This window comes from Pleurodeles waltl, chromosome 12 (genome assembly GCF_031143425.1).
Source record: "Pleurodeles waltl isolate 20211129_DDA chromosome 12, aPleWal1.hap1.20221129, whole genome shotgun sequence".
Classification (NCBI taxonomy): Eukaryota; Metazoa; Chordata; class Amphibia; order Caudata; family Salamandridae; genus Pleurodeles; species Pleurodeles waltl.
Genome location: NC_090451.1, coordinates 15,472,367 through 15,494,522, shown reverse-complemented (window position 1 = coordinate 15,494,522; position 22,156 = coordinate 15,472,367). Strand labels below are relative to the sequence as shown.

Below are 22,156 nucleotides of genomic sequence, written 5' to 3'. Positions count from 1 at the left end.
CTGCCCATTACACCAAGGGCACACTCAACCAGAAAGAAAGGTGCTACCATGGCCTTTCTAGGAAACATCCCAATGCAAGAAATATGTAAGGCAGCCACATGGTCTACGCCTCACACAGTCACCAAGCACTACTGTGTAGACGTGTTATCCGCACAACAAGCCACAGTAGGTCAAGCCGTATTAAGGACATTATTTCAGACTACTTCCACTCCTACAGGCTGATCCACCGCTTTTGGGGAAATAACTGCTTACTAGTCTATGCAGAACATGCGTATCTACAGCGACAGATGCCATCGAACTGAAAATGTCACTTACCCAGTGTACATCTGTTCGTGGCATCAGTCGCAGTAGATTCGCATGTGCCCACCCGCCTCCCCGGGAGCCTGTAGCAGTTTGGAAGCTACCTTCAATTATTTCTATATGTATCATCTCAACCTTAAATAGGTGCATACTTAGTCACTCCATTGCATGGGCACTATTACTACAATTCAACTCCTACCTCACCCTCTGCGGGGAAAAACAATCGAAGATGGAGTCGACGCCCATGCGCAATGGAGACAAAAGGAGGAGTCACTCGGTCCCGTGACTCGAAAGACTTCTTCGAAGAAAAACAACTTGTAACACTCCGGCCCAACACCAGATGGCGAGCTATTGCAGAACATGCGAATCTACTGCGACTGATGCCACGAACAGATGTACACTGGGTAAGTGACATTTTCATTCTCACTCGAAATTCCACAATCACGAGCTCTGCACTCTAAACGAGGAAAACGGCTTTTGACTTTTTTTTAATGGAGGGGATTATCTAAATTCTAATATGCAGCTGCAGAATTAGGTCACTGCTATCGGTAATGATGCAGCTCATGGCGCCCAGTTTGGGAACCACTGCAGGAAACTGATAATGCCCATCAGGTGTTGAGAATGTTGTTTTCTCTTTTGCTCCAGGTGCCATCCTAATTTGCCAGTACCCTGCAGTTAAGTCAAAGGTACTCAAAAATTTGGCTGCGCCTAACTTGTCAATCAGCTCATCTGCTCTAGATATGGGGTGAGCATCTTTTTTGGTGACAGAATTGAGTCCTCGAAAGGCCACACAAAACCTATTCTCTCGTAGGGGATTTCCATGTATAGTCATAAACACTGAATAGTTCCGCGCGCCTGCGGGGACCCCGGAGCACTGATGTGAAGTATATTCTTAAGTGCAAATACCAGCCCTTTGAAAAAAGGTCTGTCAAAAAACACTTAAGAATAACAATGTGCAGCCTATGTGAACAGCTACACAGGCCAAATTGTTCAAAGAAAAACAGTTGTAGTGTAAATTCACGTTTAAACATCTATTTATTCTAGAAATGTAATAACAAATGCATTCTCATATTCTATTTACACCTCTCATGAGAATAAAACAATGCAGGGCAGTGTAGCCCATAGGCTGCCATTATACAGAATGTAAATAGAGCTGTGCCTTTAAGAAAGTAAAGTCTTCCTGTTTCCCATCATGCACAGCAAAAGGAAGTTGCCTCAGTTCTTTTTTCCGGCTCCTTTATGACAGGACCCTGAAGCATTGAGCTCTACCTCACAAAGCCTTTTTGTGACACAAATTCATTCAAAATCTTTTGAATTTCAATTTCACTCGACGTTTTTAATATTGAGTGATCATTTTCTACTCTTTTCTGTTAAATTCTGACAGAATTTTGAGGTTTTTCTAGTTTAGAAATGCCTTCACTTTTTGATAAATGCCCTTCTTGTGGCAGAAAAAAGGCTAAAACAGATCCACATCGGGTCTGTATAATTTGCCTTCCATCCAGCCACAAACCGGAGTCGTGTGACATCTGTAAACCTTTCTCCAGAAGAACTCTTCGTGATAGGGAGAAAATCCGACTTCAGGCGAGAGAGGACAGGAGAAAAAGTGGTCATTCTACCACAGAGCGAGGAGAAGGTCAGTGTTCTACCAGGGCTCACCCTGTTTCCTCTATAACTCCTACCAGACCTGCTCAAAAACGACACAGGTCTCCGACGACGTTGAGGGCGTCGACATCGAGACAGGGAACGGCGCCAACATGCTCGCCGTCGAGGAGTGGTTCATCGGCGAGGAAGAAGCATCGTTTGCCGTTGACAGCCATTTCGCCGTCGAGACGGCGTGGACGCTCGCCGTCGAGAGAATCTGGGTCGCCGTCTACACAGCGAGGACGATCCACGTCGAGGAGATCTGAGTCCGGCTTGCCATCGACACGGCGAGGGCGATCGACGTCGAGGGTCGTCGTCGAGAGGTTCTCAACGGCGAGAGGAATCGACGTCAAGAGGCACTCGTCGTCACCGCACTTCGACGTCGAGGAGTGTGTTGACGTCGATGCGACAATCAGAAGGGTTTATGCCACGTCAGAATCCTCGGCCTCACTCATCCTGCTTCCAGCGTCTCCACAGCTCTCTCCTCAACAGTTGCCGCAGACACCAGTAACACCTACGGCTCCTCTTCCGGCTCCTCCTTCAGAGTCTGTTCTGAGGACTCCAACGCGATCCGTAAGGCATTCTGGACATTCCTCTAGACGTTCATCTTCCTCTCGGCACCATCGTCATGAGTCACAGCAGAGATCTCAGCATTCACATCATAGACATTCTTCTTCGTCTACACGGGACTACTCTCCAACCCTATCGGACTCACCGTCCCCGAGAGTGTCCCCCATAGATGATGTGAATACATTCCAGGAGGTCTTAGTGTGAGGGGCAACCAAACTGAATATCCCGTTGGCGGTACCTGCCCCATCGACATCAGTAATCTTCGAGACCTTGCATCAGAGGACATCTTCGAGACCTTTGCTTCCACTGGTTCCGGGTCTTATTGAACCGGCAATGGATATTTTTCTTTCACGGGCCGCAACAAAGTCTGCTCCTTCCAGACTTCTTAAAAAGTATCGTCCACCAGAACAAGATCCTCTATTCTTGAGGTCGGACCCAGTACCGGACTCAGTGGTTATAGTAGCGGCAAAGAAATTGCACTCTACATCACCGTCTTCCTCCTCACCTCCGGATAAAGAGAGCAGAAAGATTGATGCTGCAGGCCGAAAAGTATGCTCTACTGCAGCCATCACAATGAAAGCAGCCAGCTCCACTGCTTTATTAGGGAGATACGATCGGGCCCTCTGGGACTCTATACTGCAGTTTGCGGAGCATCTTCCTAAGGACAAAAGGGAAGATTTCCTGGAGGTCGTGGGTGAGGGAGCCATGGTTTCTAACCAGGTAATAAGTGCTGCGGCTGATTCTTCGGTACTATCCGCACATAACTATGCTCACGGAATAGCGCTAAGAAGACATGCATGGTTGCGACTAACATCTCTCAAACCAGAAGCACAGCAGAGAATACAAAATTTACCTTTCTCAGGCTCTACTTTGTTCGGCTCTCATGCCGATGACGAGATGGCCAGGATGAAGTCTGAGCTAGATACCCTAAAAGCGTTAGGCATGGAACGCCCGAAAGAACAACGAAAGGTATTCCGTCCATATCAGTGAAAACTTTTCACCCACAGGTATCAGACAACACACTGGATGTCTTCACGCCCCCAGCAGTAGCAGCAGCACCAAAGGGGCTTCTCCACACAACGAAGGTCGACAAGGGGTCGTTCAACACCTCAAACTCAGACAACTCGACAGGCTCCCGCGTCTAAGCCCTGAATCTTCGCTTCCCCCTCCTCCGTTATCCACTCCGGTAGGGGGAAGTATCTCAAATCATCTGGACGAGTGGCTACACATCACATCAGACGCCTGGGTATTGAATATTGTGAGACATGGTTACGCTCTCAGATTCACCAGTCCTCCACCATCTGTTCCACCCAAACCAGCCAGCCACCACCTCGAAGCTCTTCAGTTAGAAGTCACTATTCTATTACAAAAAAGAGCCATAGAACCCGTCCCGATCAGCCAGCAAGGGAAAGGGATTTATTCAAGGTATTTCCTTGTGCCGAAAAAAGACAAGCAAGAGTTTCGTCCCATTTTAGATCTAAGGACAGCAAACAAGTGGATTCGCAAAGAGAAATTCAGGATGCTATCCTTACACCAAATTTACCCACATCTTCGTCAGGGCGACTGGCTCTGTGCCATAGACCTTTGCGACGCTTACTTTCATATTCCGGTGACCAAGAAACATCGAAAATTCCTAAGGTTCTCCGTCGGAAAACGTCATTACCAATTTGCGGTTCTACCCTTCGGCCTCAAATCAGCGCCGAGAACTTTTTCCAAATGCATGGCGGTGGTAGCCGCCCACTTGAGAAAACATTGAATATTTGTCTACCCCTATCTAGACGATTGTCTCATAAAGGCCTCCAGTTATCTAGATGCGCAACAACATTTCAAATGGGCTCTACAGCTGTTACAGAATCTCGGTCTTCAGGTCAATCTCCTGAAGTCCACAGCAACGCCTGTTCAGAGGCTGCATTACTTAGGGGCCATTATAGATACCAATCTAGGAAAGGTGTTTCCTTCGGAGGAACGACGATTATCGATTCTCCAAAAGTGCAAACAACTACAGGAAACTTCACAGACCACTGCAAGAGTAATAGCTTCTCTGCTGGGCTCGATGGCGTCTTGTATCCATCTCGTTCCCAATGCTCGCCTCCATATGAGACCATTACAGGAAAACCTGGAGGATCAATGGTGTCAACTGATGGACGATTGGGAGAGCAAAGTCCTCCTTTCTCCCCACGCCCTACAGTCCCTCAAGTGGTGGTGTTTACCCAACAATCACTTGGTGGGGATTCCGTTCCAACAACAGCCTCCAGCTCAAACCATCGTAACAGATGCGTCACTGCTCGGATGGGGAGCGCACATGGAACCTCTTCCAGTCCAAGGCAAGTGGTCACGGAGAGAGAGTCTCTATCATATCAACCTGCTGGAGCTTCGCGCAGTCCACCTTTCGCTCAAAGCCTTCCTTCCCTCTCTGAGAGCGGAAACTCTCCTTCTCCAGACGGACAAAGTGGCCACTATGTACTACGTAAACAAACAAGGAGGCTCCAGGATTTTATCCAGAGAGGCTCAGACAATCTGGCATTGGCTTCTAGCCAGGAACCTGTCGCTAGTGGCAACTCACCTGCCTGGCAGAATGTTCAAGCGGATGCCCTCAGTTGCGTAATGGACGAGAACCACGAATGGGTGCTACACGATGACGTCGTTAGTTCCATTTTCGCACTATGGGGTACCCCATCTATAGACCTATTCGCAACCCCAGAAAACAAAAAATGCCAAAACTTCGCCTCCAGATATTACCATCCAGGGACACTGGGGAATGCCCTGTGGATAAGCTGGTCAAGAGCATTTCTTTACGCCTTTCCACCGCTTCCCCCGATTCCGGCGGTCCTCCAGAAGTTATCCAATGCTCAGTCCAAAATGATCCTAATTGCTCCGGAATGGCCACACCAATGGTGGTTCCCAGACCTTCTTCACCGGTCACTCAAACCACACATCAGGCTCCCTTATCGTCCGGACCTGCTCACGAAGTTCAAAGGGCAGATATCTCATCCCAACCTCTCATCGTTGAGTTTGGCAGCATGGCTCCTGAGCTAGTGCAATATAGACACTTGAACCTACCTCAGGACTGTATGGAAATCCTGAAAGAAGCAAAGCGCCCTTCCACACGATCGGCTTATGCAAGCAAGTGGAAGAGATTCTGTGTGTGGTGTTTAGACAACAACATTGACCCGGTATCCTGTAGAAAGGAATCTATCCTGCCATACTTGCTAAGTTTGGCAAAATCAGGCTTACAACTGTCCTCAATAAAGGTACACTTGGCGGCTGTAACGGCATACAGAAAGAGCCCTTCACAAACTTCCTTTTTTCGGATTCCAATTATTAAGGACTTTCTGGAAGGTTTAAAAAAGGTCTTTCCTCCCATTAGAAAGCCATCTCCTCCATGGGAACTGAATGTTGTCCTATTGCGTCTGATGCTACCTCCATTCGAGCCAATACATAAGGCATCACTTCAACATCTCACATGGAAAACTGCTTTTCTGGTGGCAATCACTTCAGCGCGTAGGGTTAGCGAAATCCAGGCCCTTTGCGCTTAAGAGCCCTACACGGTTTTTCATTCTGCGAAAGTGGTAATGAGGACTCATCCAAAATTTTTACCAAAAGTAAATGATGATTTGAACCAAACCATTTCATTACCAACTTTCTTTCAAAATCCAACTACTCCTGCTGAGAGAACTCTGCACTCTCTGGATGTAAAGAAGGTTTTGAAATTTTACTTGGACAGGACAAAATGCTTACGTAAATCACAACAGCTCTTTGTTAACTATCGCCCAGTTAGAACAGGGTTGGGCACGTCTAAGCAATCTTTATCCAGGTGGATTGTTTCATGTATAATGTTATGTTATCAGTTAGCAAACAAATCCCTTGGTGGTAAGCCAAAAGCCCACTCTACTAGAGGGAAGGCAGCTACTGCAGCCTTGATGAGAAATGTCCCTTTGGCAGAAATATGCAAGGCTGCCACTTGGAAGTCGGTCCATACCTTTACTCAGCATTACTGCCTTGATACAGACGCTAGGGCAGATGCGCAGGCCTTGCTTAAGAATTTATTTGCATGACTCATGTTTTTTGTCAGTATTTTTCTGTCTACTCCACCGCGGTTATGGGGATGGGCTTGCTACTCTATTCAGTGCTTATGACTATACATGGAAATCCCCTACGAGAAATGGTTTCTTACCTGTAACTCCAGTTCTCTCGTAGGGTTATTTCCATGATAGTCATAAGCAACCCTCCCTCCTCCCCGGTGGAGTTGACATAGAACAGGTTGCCATAAATATTATCGATGTTGGTACTCCAACAAATGTTTTGTTCCTTCATGTCAGGTTTACAAGCCTTCAAAAAGAACTGAGGCAACTGCCTTTTGCTGTGCATGATGGGAAACAGGAAGACTTTACTTTCTTAAAGGCACAGCTCTATTTACATTCTGTATAATGGCAGCCTATGGGCTAGACTGCCCTGCATTGTTTTATTCTCATGAGAGGTGTAAATAGAATATGAGAATGTATTTGTTATTACATTTCTAGAATAAATAGATGTTTAAACGTGAATTTACACTACAACTGTTTTTCTTTGAACAATTTGGCCTGTGTAGCTGTTCACATAGGCTGCACATTGTTATTCTTAAGTGTTTTTTGACAGACCTTTTTTCAAAGGGCTGGTATTTGCACTTAAGAATATACTTCACATCAGTGCTCCGGGGTCCCCGCAGGCGCGCAGAACTAGTCAGTGCTTATGACTATCATGGAAATACCCCTACGAGAGAACTGGAGTTACAGGTAAGAAACCATTCCATCTCTCTCTTTCCATCCTTGGTGTGAGGTTTGGGGACCAAGACCACTGGGCTAGCCCAGGGACTGTCAAAATGCTCTATCATGCTCTATCAGCATCTTGTGGACGTCCACTTTCGTGCTTTCTTTACTTGGTCAGACTGTCTGAATATTGTGTTTTCTGACAGGTAAACTGTCTCCGGTGTCCACATCTTAGGACACCGGAGATGTGTCTGACCAGGTGTAGGAAGTTGGCTCTGTATATACTATTTCAAAGTAAGAAATAGTGTGCACAAAGTCCAAGGGTTCCCCTTAGAGGTAAGATAGTGGCAAAAAGAGATAATTGTACTGCTCTATTTTGTGGTAGTGTGGTCCAGCAGTAGGCTTATCAGAGGGTAGTGTTGAGCATTTGTTGTACACACACAGTTAATAAATGAGGAACACACACTCAAAGACTTACTCCAGGCCAATAGGTTTTTATATAGAGAAAAATATATTTTCTTAGTTTATTTTAAGAACCACATGTTCAAGATTTACAAGTAATACTTCAAATGAAAGGTATTTCACTCAGGTATGCTAGGAACTTCGAATAATCACAATAGCATGTACAGTTTTGACAAAATTGGCAATAAGCTATTTTAAAAGTGGACACAGTGCAAAAATCAATAGTTCCTGGGGGAGGTAAGTAATTGTTAAGTTCACAGGTAAGTAAAACACTGACAGGGTTCAAAGTTGGGTCCAAGATAGCTCACCGTTGGGGGTTCAAGGCAACCCCAAAGATACCACACCAGCAGCTGAGGGCCGGTCAGGTGCAGAGGTCAAAGAGGTGCCCAAAACACATAGGCTTCAATGGAAACAGGGGTGCCTGGTTCCAGTCTGCCAGCAGGTAAGTACCAGTGTCCTCGGAGGCCAGACCAAGGGGGTTTTGTAGGCACTGGGGGGGGACACAAGTAGGCACAGAAAGTACACCCTCAGCGGCACAGGGGCAGCCGGGTGCAGAGTGCAAACAGGTGTCGGGTTTTGTATTGAAAGCAATGGGGAGACCTGGGGGTCTCTTCAACAATTCAGGCAGGCACAAGGGGGTGGGGCTCCTTGGGGTAGCCACCATCTGGGCTAGGCAGAGGGTCGTCTGGGGGTCGCTCCTGCACTGGAGTTCGGTTCCTTCCGGTCCTGGGGGCTGCGGGTGCAGTGTTGTTTCCAGGCGTCGGGTCCCTTGTTACAGGCAGTCGCGGTCATGGGGAGCCTCAGGATTTCCTCTGTAGGCGTCGCTGTGGGTGCTCAGGGGTGGTCGTCTCTGGTTACTCGCAGGCTTGCAGTTGCCGGTGAGTCCTCCCTGAGGTGTTTATTTTCTGCAGGTCGAGCCGGGGGCGTCGGGTGCATAGTGGAAAGTCTCACGCTTCCGGCTGGAAACGTGGAGTCTTTAAAGTTGCTTCTTTGTTGCAGAGGGTTGAACAGAGCCGCTGTTCACGGGAGCTTCTTGGTCCTTTGGGTGCAGGGCAGTACTCTGAGGCTTCAGTGGTCACTGGTCCCTGTTGGATGCGTCGCTGTTGCAGTTTTCATCGAAGTAGGGAGACAGGCTGGTGGGGCTGGGGCCATATCAGTTGTCGTCTCCGTTTTCACTGCAGGGCTTCAGGTCAGCAGTCCTTCTTCTTTAGGTTGCAGGAATCTAGTTTCCTAGGTTCTGGGGGGCCCTAAATAGTGAATTTAGGGGGGTGTTTAGGTCTGGGAGGGCAGTAGCCAATGGCTACTGTCCTTGAGGGTTTCTACACCCTCTTTGTGCCTTCTCCTGTGGGGAGGGGGCACATCCCTAATCCTATTGGGGGAATCCTCCGTCTACAAGATGGAGGATTTCTAAAAGTAAGAGTCACCTCAGCTCAGGACACCTTAGGGGCTGTCCTGAACGGGGGTGACTCCTTGTTTTTCTCATTATTTCCTCCAGCCTTGCCGCCAAAAGTGGGAGCAGTGGCCGGAGGGACGGGCATCTCCAATAGCTCGGATGCCCTGTGGTGCTGTAACAAAGGGGGTGAGCCTTTGAGCCTCACCACCAGGTGTTACAGTTCCTGCAGGGGGAGGTAAGAAGCACCTCCACCCAGTACAGGCTTTGTTCCTGGCCACAGAGTGACAAAGGCACTCTCCCCCCGTGGCCAGCAACATGTCTGGTGTGTGGCAGGCTGGCAAAAACTAGTCAGCCTACACTGAAAGTCGGGTATGTTTTCAGGGGGCATCTCCAAGATGCCCTCTGGGTGTATTTTACAATAGATTGCACACCAACATCAGTGTGCATTTATTGTGCTGAGATGTTTGATACCAAACTTCCCAGTTTTCAGTGTAGCCATTATGGTGCTGTGGAGTTAGTGTATGACAGACTCCCAGACCATGTACTCTTATGGCTACACTGCACTTACAATGTCTAAGGTTTTGCTTAGACACTGTAGGGGCATAGTGCTCATGCACCTATGCCCTCACCTGTGGTATAGTGCACCCTACCTTAGGGCTGTAAGGCCTGCTAGAGGGGTGACTTACCTATGCCATAGGCAGTGTGAGGTTGGCATGGTACTCTGAGGGGAGTGCCATGTCGACTTAGTAATTTTCTCCCCACCAGCATACACAAGCTGTGAAGCAGTGTGCATGTGCTGAGTAAGGGGTCCCTAGGGTGGCATAAGATATGCTGCAGCCCTTAGAGACCTTCCCTGGCATCAGGGACCTTGGTACCAGTTACAAGGGACTTACCTTAGTGCCAGGGTGTTGTGCCAATTGTGTAGACAAAGGTACAGTTTAGGGAAAGAATACTGGTGCTGGGGCCTGGTTAGCAGGGTCCCAGCACACTTTCAAATCATAACTTCGCATCAGCAAAAACAAAAAGCCAGGGGGTAACCATGCCGGGGAGGCATTTCCTTACACCAGGGGTCAAAGAAAATAGCTCAGCATACTGTTGCAGGACCTGCCTACATACAAGTCAGCTTGCATTTGGGCAGAGAGGCTGTCTGAATAGACCACGCCGTCTACTGTCCCATCCTTAGGGTCAGTTAAGAGGAGGTCAGGAAGAGGTTCACGCTCTGCTTCCTGATCCTCATCAGTAACCAGTAAATGAGGAACACACACTCGGAGACAATTCCAGGCCAATAGGTTTTTGTATAGAAAAATATATTTTCTTAGTTTATTTTAAGAACCACAGGTTCAAGATTTACAAGTAATACTTCAAATGAAAGGTATTTCATGTAGGAACTTTAGGAACTTTGAATTAGCAAAATATCATATACAGTTTTCACACAAATGGCAAATAGCTATTTTAAAACTGGACACAGTGCAATTTTCAACAGTTCCTGGGGGAGGTAAGTGTTTGTTAGTTTTTGCAGGTAAGTAAACCACCTACGGGGTTCAAGTTTGGGTCCAAGGTAGCCCACCGTTGGGGGTTCAGACCAACCCCAAAGTTACCACACCAGCAGCTCAGGGCTGGTCAGGTGCAGAGGTCAAAGTGGTGCCCAAAATGCATAGGCTTCAATGGAGATGGGGGTTCCCGGGTTCCAGTCTGCCAGCAGATAAGTACCCACGACTTCGGAGGGCAGACCAGGGGGGTTTTGTAGGGCACCGGGGGGGACACAAATCAGCACAGAAAGTACACCCTCAGTGGCACGGGGCGGCCGGGTGCAGTGTGCAAACAAGGGTTGGGTTCGCAATAGAAATCAATGGGAGACCAAGGGGTCTCTTCAGCGATGCAGGCAAGGGGGGGGGCTCCTTGGGGTAGCCACCACCTGGGCAAGGGAGAGGGCCACCTGGGGGTCGCTCCTGCACTGGAGGTCGGATCCTTCAGGTCCTGGGGGCTGCGGGTGCAGAGTCTTTACCAGGTGTCGGGTCTTTGAAGCAGGCAGTCGCGGTCAGGGGGGAGCCTCGGGATTTCCTCGGCAGGCGTCGCTGTGGGGGCTCAGGGGGGTCAACTCTGGCTACTCACGGTCTCGTAGTCGCCGGGGAGTCCTCCCTGTGGTGTTTGTTCTCCACAAGTCGAGCCGGGGGCGTCGGGTGCAGAGTGCAAAGTCTCACGCTTCCGGCGGGAAACGTGTGTTGTTTCAAAGTTGCTTCTTTGTTGCAAAGTTGCAGTCTTTGTGGAACAGAGCAGCTGTCCTCAGGAGTTCTTGGTCCTTCTAGATGCAGGGTAGTCCTCTGAGGCTTCAGAGGTCGCTGGACCCTGGGGATGCGTCGCTGGAGCAGTGTCTTTAGAAGACTCCCAGACCATATACTCTTATGGCTACCCTGCACTTACAATGTCTAAGGTTTTGCTTAGACACTGTAGGGGTATAGTGCTCATGCACTTATGCCCTCACCTATGGTATAGTGCACCCTGCCTTAGGGCTGTAAGGCCTGCTAGAGGGGTGACTTATCTATACCTGTAGGCAGTGTGAGGTTGGCATGGCACCCTGAGGGGAGTGCCATGTCGACTTAGTCTTTTTATCCCCACTAGCACACACAAGCTGGCAAGCAGTGTGTCTGTGCTGAGTGAGGGGTCCCCAGGGTGGCATAAGATATGCTGCAGCCCTTAGAGACCTTTCCTGGCATCAGGGCTCTTGGTACCAGGGGTACCAGTTACAAGGGACTTACCTGGATGCCAAGGTGTGCCAATTGTGGAAACAGAGGTACAGGTTAGGGAAAGAACACTGGTGCTGGGGCCTGGTTAGCAGGCCTCAGCACACTTTCAAATCATAACTTAGCATCAGCAAAGGCAAAAAGTCGGGGTAACCATGCCAAGGAGGCATTTCCTTACACATGTACTCAGCCACCCTTCAGTGGAGGTCAAGTACATAGTCCAGCACTGTAGGAAGTTGGCTCTGTATATACTATTTCAAAGTAAGAAATAGTGTGCACAGAGTGGAAGGGTTCCCCTTAGAGGTAAGATAGTGGCAAAATTAGATAATACTAATGCTCTATTCTGTGGTAGCGTGGTCGAGCAGTAGGCTTATCAGAGAGTGGTGTTAAGCATGTGTTGTACACACACAGGCAATAAATGAGGAACACCCACTCAAAGACTTGACTCCAGGCCAATAGGTTTTATATAGAAGCACCTCCACCCAGTACAGACTTTGTTTCTGACCACAGTGTGCACAAAGGCACTCGCCCCATGTGGTCAGAAACTTGTGTGGAAGTGGCAGGCTGGTACAGACCGGTCAGCCTTGCACAAGCTATTGGGCTAACATACAGGGGGGCATCTCTAAGATGCCCTCTGTGTGCATTTTACAGTAAATCCCACACTGGCATCAGCGTGCATTTATTGTGCTGAGAAGTTTGATACCAAACTTCCCAGTTTTCAGTGTAGCCATTATGGAACTGTGGAGTTCGTGTTTGACAAACTCCCAGACCATATACTCTTATGGCTACCCTGCACTTACAATGTCTAAGGTTTTGCTTAGACACTGTAGGGGCATAGTGCTCGTGCAGCTATGCCCACACCTGTGGTATAGTGCACCCTGCCTTAGGGCTGTAAGGCGTGCTAGAGGGGTAACTTACCTATGCCACAGGCAATGGGTTAAGAGCTTGGAAACTGAGGGGAGTGCCATGTCAACTTAGTAATTTTCTCCCCACAAGCACACACAAGCTGTGAGGCAGTGTGCATGTGCTGAGTGAGGGGTCCCCAGGGTGGCATAAGACATGCTGCAGTCCTTAGAGACTTCCCTGGCCACAGGGCCCTTGGTACCAGGAGTACCAGTTACAATGTACTCATCTGCGTGGCAGGGCTGTTCCGATTGTGGAGACAAAGGTACAGTTTAGGGAAAGAATACTGGTGCTGGGTCCCAGCACACTTTCAACCATAACTGGCATCAACAAAAGGCAAACAATTAGGGGGTTAACATGCCAAGGGAGGCATTTCCCTACAACCACATATTGTTTACGCTCATGGAGCGGTCTCTCCCAGCCCTCTTTAACAAGTGCCAGTGGTCCCCTTACAGGATGGCCAAACAGAAACTCAAAGGGGGAAAACCCTACTCCCTTCTGTGGCACCTCTCTAGGCAAAAAGCAGGCATGGCAGGAGAACATCCCATCTTCTGTTGAGTTTTTCAGAGAGCCCCATGATAATGCCCTTCAGTGTATTGTTAGGCCATTGGTTTGGTGAACTTATAAGTCACCCAACACTCATCCCACATGTGTTTGAGGTAGGCTTACATGAAGTTGGTACCTCTGTCAGAAACCACCTCCTTTGGGAATCCACTCTGGTTAAAAAAAAAAAAAATAGCAGGGCCTTGGCTGATGCAGGGGCAGTAGTTGACCTAAAGGGTATTGCTTCAGGACCGACCTGTCTCCAGATTCAGAGAACCTGCAACAGCATCACATCCAGCGGGACCAGCGACTTCTGCCAACTCAGAAGACTGCCCTGCAACCTAAAGGATCAGGAAACTACAGCGGCTCAGTCTAAACAACCAAGAAGAAAACAACTTTAAAGAGACTCCAGCCTCACTCCGGAAGTGTGAGTCCCCAACACTGCACCCAACGCCCCCGGCTCGTGTGCAGAGAAACCAACCCTGCAGCGAGGACACCCAGGCGACTCCCACGACGTGGATACCCTGAGACAACCTCCCTGCACCCCCAAAGCGACACCAGCAGAGAGAATCCAGAGGCTCCCCCTGACCGCAACTGCCTGGTAACAAAGAACCCAGCACCTGGAGGAAGCACTGCATCCGAGGCCCCCAGGCCCGAGAGAAACCAACTACCGGTGCAGGAGTGACCAGGAGGCGGCCCTCATTGTTGCCCAGTTGGTGGCTGGCCCGAGAAACCCCCGTGCCGTGCCTGCATCGCCAGAGTGACCCCTGGGTCCCTCCATTGATTTCAATACTAAACCCTACACCTACTTTGCGCACTGCACTCAGAGGCCACTGTGCCGCTGAGGGTGTATTTTGTGTGCCTGTTTGGGACCCTTATGACCTGCCCCCTGTGCCCCCCCGCCACGTGGTCTACAAACCCCGCCCGGTCTGCTCCCAGGTGATGCAGGTATCTACCTGCTAGCAGACTGGATTCAGAGCACCCCTGGTCTCCATAGGTGCCTATGTTATTTGGGCCATACTTTGACCTCTGCACCTGACTGGCCCTGTATTGTTGGTGCTGGGTGTTTGGGGTTGACTTTAACCCCCAGCGGTGGGCTGCCTATGCCCCGGAGAGTGAACTTGTAAGTGCTTTACTTATCTGACAAACTAACTTGTACTTACCTCCCCCAGGAACTGTTGATTTTTGCAGTTTCCACTTTTAAAATACCTAGTTGTCATTTTTGCCAAAACTTTGTACATTACTGTTTTAGTTCAAAGTTCCATATTTACCTATGCAAAGTACCTTACATTTAATGTACTTACCTGCAATTTGAATCTTGTGGTTCTAAAAATAAAGAAAATATATATATTTCTATATAAAAACTTTTGGCCTGGAGTTATGAGTGTGTGTTCCTCATTTATTGCCCGTGTACTTCAAATGCTTAACACTACCCTCTGATAAGCCTACTGCTCGACCACACTACCACAAAATAGAGTATTAGAATTATCTAATTTTGCCTCTATCTTACCTCTAAGAGGAACCCTTGGACTCTGCGCACACTATCTCTTACTTTGAGATAGTATATACAGAGCCACCAACTTCCTACAAGATTTACAACCACAATGCAGTGATATGGGCGTCCTGCTATCTGTTGCGTCAGAAGAGGACCATCCACTTCCAGAAGTCTGAAATCCTGCCATGTGTGACTAGGAGGAATGTGGTGGCACAATGGACAGCGAACAACTTTCAAGTAACAGGTGTGGAATTCCTATGAACGACTTTCAAGTAACAGGTGTGGAAGGTGTGGAATTTCTATAGCTGGACGCCCAGGGCACATTGTTTGGTGTCAAGGACAACACGTTTTCATGTTTATTTTGTCCTTGGGACAAGAAGGCCCAACAGCTGAAGCCCTTTGGCTGTCAGTTTACATTATAGAGCAGGAAGGGGATTTGTCTGCAGTTAGGGTAATAGTTGTGTACATCTGTTAATGGTGTTTGAACTTGTATTTGTGGTTCATTAATGCAAAAGCTTTATTATTATGGTGAGTACTACAAATAAATGTAAGCTTGGACAGCACTACTGGCGGTTGGTTCAGTAAAAAATAATGTGTACACAAACTTGAAAAGTTTATCAGTAGAGGCTACATAAGCTCCCAGAATGCTCTCTGATTAGCTGCAAATATTTGCATGAGCTTGAAAGCAATATTGAGGATTCTTTGCTTTCAGACTATGGTGTTCACAAAAAAATGCAACTAGGAAAAAAAGTTTTGCACATTTACTGTGAAATTCTAGGTATAATTTCTTAGCAGCATCATTTAGTAAGATGTGTTAATGCGTGTGAGTCATTCCAAACAAGTATTCATAACGGGAAAATCAGTGTAACGAGTTTCAAGAAGAAGTTGGGAACAATTCCAATAAACCAGCGTTGGCAAAGCCAATAGGTCCAACATCGGTGTTTCAGTCTTGTAGCCAGGGCCACTGAAATTACGCAACTGTGCGGCTGCAGCGAGTTTTGCATAATTTTAGATTTACCACCTTTGCCACATAATCTGTTATCTGCCCAATTATATGCAGATTTTAACCCCAAAAAATAGTTACTATAAAAATGCAATGACGTGTTGCTACACAGACACTTTGTGAAGCTGAGTAGACTAAGTTTCTATTGCTTACTGCTTTGTGCGTTAAACTGGTACTAATGAGGTGCAACCAATGCCCAGAGTGTTAGCAAGCCTAAAGCTGATTAAGTAATTAAGTACTACTATTACAAAATGTGCCACATTATGCAGAATAATTTGCCTTTTGTTGCTGCAGAATTTGATTCGACCCTGCTGCATCGGCCTTGTTTTGTCATGGCTTTGTAAAAGGTTGTGGGCACTGTTGGGCTCTCACTATTGTAACAAACATGGACAAAGCCTGCAGTGCCAAAGTAATTCCTGGCACTGAACAAAACTATTTTGTGTGCCGATATGCTCCTTGTCAAAGAGCAGGTTGCTGTCACTCAGTGTGTGTCAGTAAGATACAAATTTGATAAACAAAAAGGCATAGTTAATGTCAGACCTAATTAGGGTTCCAATTATTAAAGAAAATCACAAACGTGCACCCATGGGGTATGTCATTACAGTAGTGCATATTTCCTTTTTTAATAAATTTACAAGAATTTACAGAAGTAGTCCAGAATATCGTACTTCTAGAAAATATTTGTGAACTGTATTTTAGCATGAGTAAGTATGCGTGCGTAGATTTGCTCATGCGAAATAAGTGTTTACAAGTTCACTTTTCCTCTAACCACTTTTTTCCAACCCTGGAAGAAGTTTTACTTCTGTCCTTGTCAGGAGTAAACTTCCAACCTTTTCTCAGTATAGAAAAAGATCAGAGAAGAGCTTAAAACCTGAAAGTTAGTAGGTTTGCACAAACTCAAAAGGACATGCGAACCCTGGAACATTTGCTTACCTCTACTTCTAGCACCCGTTTGTAGATTTGCAGAAATGTGGCAAACTGAGGAAATTGCTAGTATTCAAGCCCTGTTATAGCATTGGCCCTGGGATAATCAGAGAGGCTAATATCGGAGCTCTTGTATGAGATTGCTGCCATCATTTATTGCTGCACAACATGGCACCAATGTGATTTATGATGCAGCCTGTGCCATGGGCAAGTAGATATTCTATTAAATTCCACACCACGGTAGTAGGCTTCCAAAATGCAGAAGAATCACAGCAACAGACTAGGATTTAGGGCAGTTGATCTGGCACTTGAATCCTTCTACCTTACTGCTATCTCCAACCATTCAGTTACAGATGGACAACCTCACTCCCTCAACAAGTATGAATTCCTCATGTCCACATTTATTTTGAAAGAGAAGTGTAGATAATCTAGCAACTGGTAAGGAATATTTACATTGCACTTGGGCTCCTACCAGGAGTACAGAATGCAAAGGTGAGGTTGTATATGATCCCTTTGCATCAAGAAGAATGAAGATCTCAAATACACACCCTTTTGATAAAATGGTCGCACTTCTCCTACCCGAGGTAAGCCAAGGGGCTTATTTCAAATAGTGACTCCCAATCCCTGAATTCATAAAAATCTGCCTACCTTCTTATAGTTTAGAAACATGTTCTCCGCTTGACTCAAAGCAAACTGCATAAGTAATCCTGCTGTGCATGTTGGGACAGTGTAACTGTAAGACTCTTTAAAGTGGCAGTTTGAATTTGCTCTGTAGATTAACGTACAGTTGAATGCACCAGTTCCTGATTTAGTTTATCGTTTAAAATGCTTTTCTTATGTTCAAAGTACTATTGCTGATTTGGTTAAATCTGTCTTTACCAAACGATATTAAATTACTAGCTGATTGGCATGTTTTCTTTATTGAACAAGTTTTAAAAATTGAAAATACAAAAAAAGTTCTTGGTTCACAAGCATCTATATAGCCCCGATGGATGGTCTAGAACTATAAGTACCATTTTTGTCATCCAGGGAGCCAAAAGATTCAGTTAAAGTGGGGACTGCTTTTATGAGTATTTGTCCAAACCACCTTCCTTTGCAATAATTGTAATCTTTGCTTTGCACAGGCTTCAGAACTCATCATGTCATCTGATGATGCAAAGCTCTTTGTTGGGGGCCTTAATTTCGACACCAATGAGTCCACGTTGAAGCAGACTTTTTCAAAGTATGGGCAGATCGTAGATGGTGAGACTGAAGTTTCTCTTGTTTGTCCGATGTCTGAATCTTTCTGCCAGTTGGCAGATGTAATTCACACAGCTCTTTTTTTCCCCAGTTGTTGTAGTGAAAGACAGAGAGACCCAGAGATCCAGAGGCTTTGGATTTGTCACCTTTGACAATCAAGATGACGCAAAGGATGCTCTACAGGCCCTGAATGGAAAGGTGGAGTGTCCCTGACTGTTTGATAATGCCTGGGGTTTGCTGATCGCTTAGTGGGTTTATGTACAAACTGCACTGATACCTGAGTAATTTGTAAGCCCAGTTAAGCTGAACGAGAATGGTCTTTTCAGTTACAGAGCATTGATTCGAAGTGCATTTATTTATACAGCGTATCGTGACTTATAGTCATTTTAACATGGTTATTCAGTTTTATTCTAAGCTGACCACACTCCTGTTTTTCTCTACCCCTGCACTCAATCCAGACTGTTGATGGGCGCCAGATCAGAGTGGACCAAGCAGGCAAAGCTTCAGATCGAAATCGTGGTGGTGGCGGCTATAGAGGAGGTTCTGGTGGTGGCCGAGGGTTTCCCCGTGGAGGCAGAGGAGGACGAGGTACTGAAATGTCATTTGGGACATCTTTAAGAGTCTTATTACCAGAGGCTCAACTTTTCTACACTTAAGATTCAGTGGGGGATATGTCTATTTTTTTTGTAATACCCAAAAAAGCAGTGCATGTGCTGAGAATGAGAGTAAATGCTTGTTTCTGCTTCACACTTTTCACTGCCTGCTCCCTTATTTGTAGGTGGTGGCGACGGGTACGGAGGTGGTTATGGCAGCAGCTATGGTGGTAGTCGTTTTGACTCCAGAATTGGAGGATATGGTCGTGGATCCCGAGATTATTATGGCGGGTAAGATAACTTACTTACTCTATTGGGACTCGTGTGTTTGTGAGCGAGTATCTGCGCACGTGCTAGCGCCACCACAGCGTAACAGGTCCAAGATGCATGAAATGGCTCTTTGCAGTAGCAACAGCAGCGCTGTTAAATTCCATCTTGTGGTGGCAAGGCGCTGTCGAATCTGAGCTGACCCTCTTAAGTCTGCCTGTAAATTCCCCTTCCAGAATGTAACTTCTGAATGCTGTAGGTTGCACACTGAACTGTTTGCTATAGGTTCTCTAATACCCTTGACAGAAACTCAGAGGTTTTGTTCTGAGGTGGGCATCTGACACATGTTGGCACTCCTTGTAATGTCTACTTGCTCGTCTTCTGCCTGTAGAAGGGTATTTTTGAACAGTGCACATGATGCTTTCTGACCTACGCCTACAGTTTTCTTTGAGAAACCTAGACACTTGAACTTCATGTCCGTGGGTAACTGCCGGTGAATAAATGTCAACATCAGTTGCTGCATTTTCAAAAATCATACACTTTCTCCATCTCGACCACTAGGCTAGTTTCAAAAGCAAGAGTTTGCCTATCAAATTAATTAGCATTAATAATTATTAACTGGAGTTTTCCACCCCCCCCCCTTTAAAAAAATAAAAAATAAAGGAAGGGAATGTGAATAGCCTGAAACCTCATAAACGTGGGGTGACATTCTGTTCTTCAGCTGTCAGAATGGCGTACCCAGGGGGGTGGAATTCCTGTAGCCCGATGCCCAGAACATACTGTTTGGGGTTTAAGGACAACAAGTTTTCATGTTTATTTTGTCCTTGGGACAAGTAGGCCCAACCCTTTGCAGTACAAACCCCTTGGATGGCAGTTTACAGGGAAGGGAACTGTCTGCAGTTGAGGTAAGGTATGTCCATATATTAATACTCTTTGAACTTGTATTTGTGGTTCGTTAAGGAAAAACCTTTTATTATTAGTGAGTTCTCTAAATGAACATTGTAAGGCCACACTACACTACTGATAGTGGTTCCAGTTAAAAAAAAACTGTACACACGTTTGAAAAGTTTAACAATATGAAACTACGTAGAATGCTCTCCGATTAGACGTGTTTTCAGAAGCCTGTAAGCAAGATTTGATTATTTGCTTTCAAAATAAAATGTCTAGAAAAAAATGCAAGTACGAGAGTTATGCTAAATTACTGTTAAAAGTTTAGGTGCTATTTCTTTGAAGCATCATTTAGTTAAATTTGTTGATACATGCTAGTATTTCCACAGATATTCATAATGGAAAATCAGTGCAAACATATTAAATACAATTGTGGAAACATGAAAATAAACAGGCAGTGGCAAAGCCAACCGACATAAGTTGTCAGTCTTTTGGTTTTGTCAATGCGTGTCTTGTTTTGACATGGCTTTTTACAGGACAAGTAGATATAAGAAGCAACCTGTCTCATGGACAAGTCCATATTTTATTAAATTCCACACCACTGAGTACCGTAGATTGTTACAGCGTTGTTTTGCTTTCACTAATGACTGAGCTAACAAAAATCTCTGGAATGCACTTCTTAGTTTAAAGAAGACATTTATTATTACTTCACCACTAGGTTCCTAAAAAATGAAGGAGATTAGTAGGTCGAAGGCACACATTTAAAAATAGTCACAGCAATGAAAGGAAAATATATCAAAAAGATTCTCAACTGCAATGTACACAGCAAATATATGTGATTATATTATAGCATAATTGCAAAGTAAAGGATAAAGTAAAAATTCATCACCGTAGGGCTTCCCATGCCCTTCATCTTTCTCATGCCAGCAAGAAGGCGGCCCCTGTTAAACTGCGAGAAAGAGATCCTCACCCTCACGGGAAAATGTCAGACATTTGATGTCCAATTCTGACCGAGGTCTCGGAAATTCCCTCGCTACTGAGCAGGGCCACCTCTTTTATAGCTTAAACAACCATGGAAAGAGTCTTCTGAAAGGCCCTCCCCTCTCAGATGGAAATATTCAAACATGCTGGCTACTGTAGGTCAGAGTTGGAAGAAAAACATTGAAAACGGGCCAGCCATTCCAGGCTCTCCTGCCAAGGCTGCACCTTTCCCTGCATTGAAGAAAATAAAAAATGTGTACTTTCCTATCATGAACTGTTTGTGTTCGGTGAGAGAAATACGAAGAAACAACCTTAGTTTACTATGTGGAAAAACACAGCTCAACTGCAATGTCTAAACTGCAACGTCAAACGCCACGATAAAGCCAATAGGCAGCTAAACTGAATACAAAATGTAATCTGCAACTGGTGAACTCTGAACAACTAATATGCACAGTGTTGAACACAAAGTCAGTGGTCAAACACATCCACTTACTCCAGTATTGGAACTTTCATAGATTTACATGCTTGAATAATTTCCCGTCGTCGAGATGGGAGCCTCCGGTGTAATACAAAACCACATTCAGTTGTATATAAAGCTCAGAGGCACTAGGCCTCTTGATTTAGTAACATCTCAGTCATTTTATAAAAAAGACCAAACTTAAAAGACAACCAATCAGCTCACACCACCCCCTAGAACCCTCCAGTGAGGAGCTGATTTCCCTCAGATTTTCCACTGCACGTTGTGCTAAGGAGTCTCCTCTGAGCTCTGCTCAGTTTTTCTCTCACAAACACTGTTTGAGGTGAATTTGGATGTTCTGTGGCATGTGTAGCTGCAGATACACATGCTGTGCATTATCCTGCCATCCAGTGTTGGGCTCGGAGTGTTACAAGTTGTTTTTCTTCGAAGAAGTCTTTTCGGGTCACGAGACCGAGTGACTCCTCCCTTTCGGCTCCATTGCGCATGGCGCCGACTCCATCTTAGATTGTTTTCTTTCCGCCATCGGGTTCAGACGTGTTCCTCTTCGCTCCATATTTAGATTCGAGAAAGTTAGCTAAATTATCGAAAATTCAACAGTATTGTTATCGTTTGGTACCGGGTTAGTGTTAGTGTATCGGCACCGACATCAGGAGCGCTTCGGCGGCCCTTCGGGGCTTCCGTTCTTCACCAAGGCCTGTTCGGCCCGACCACACCTGTTGTCCCAGACTAATGGACCAGACCCCCTTCCGCTTCTGTCCTAAGTGTCATTCGAAGTATTCTTATACAGACCAGCACCGGGTCTGTAATCTGTGTTTATCACCTGAACACAGAGAGGATACTTGCGAGGCTTGTCGAGCGTTTCGATCGAAAAGACCTTGAGAGATCGACGCGCAAGAAGACTGCAGATGGCGTTGACACCGAAAGAGCAACTCGACGTCGGAGAGGAGGAAAGCATTTCCATCCAGGCGACGGACTCGGATGAATCCGAAA

The 22,156-nt window shown here is 46.2% G+C and overlaps 1 protein-coding gene across 5 annotated transcripts in view; it reads left to right on the top strand.

The window, feature by feature from the left end:
* The window catches only part of LOC138268126 (cold-inducible RNA-binding protein B-like), a 157,297-nt gene that overhangs the window by 15,702 nt on the left and 119,439 nt on the right, over nucleotides 1-22,156 (top strand). For 4 of the 5 annotated variants that reach the window (XM_069217532.1, XM_069217531.1, XM_069217529.1 and 1 more), the window contains exons 2-5: nucleotides 17,845-17,962; nucleotides 18,051-18,157; nucleotides 18,418-18,547; nucleotides 18,738-18,843. In XM_069217532.1, the coding sequence (XP_069073633.1) occupies nucleotides 17,860-17,962; nucleotides 18,051-18,157; nucleotides 18,418-18,547; nucleotides 18,738-18,843 (446 nt within the window). In that variant the 5' untranslated portion in view covers nucleotides 17,845-17,859. Of the gene's footprint in view, nucleotides 1-14,784; nucleotides 15,038-17,844; nucleotides 17,963-18,050; nucleotides 18,158-18,417; nucleotides 18,548-18,737; nucleotides 18,844-22,156 lie in introns of those variants that run through there. The other variant, XM_069217530.1, reaches the window with a different exon arrangement.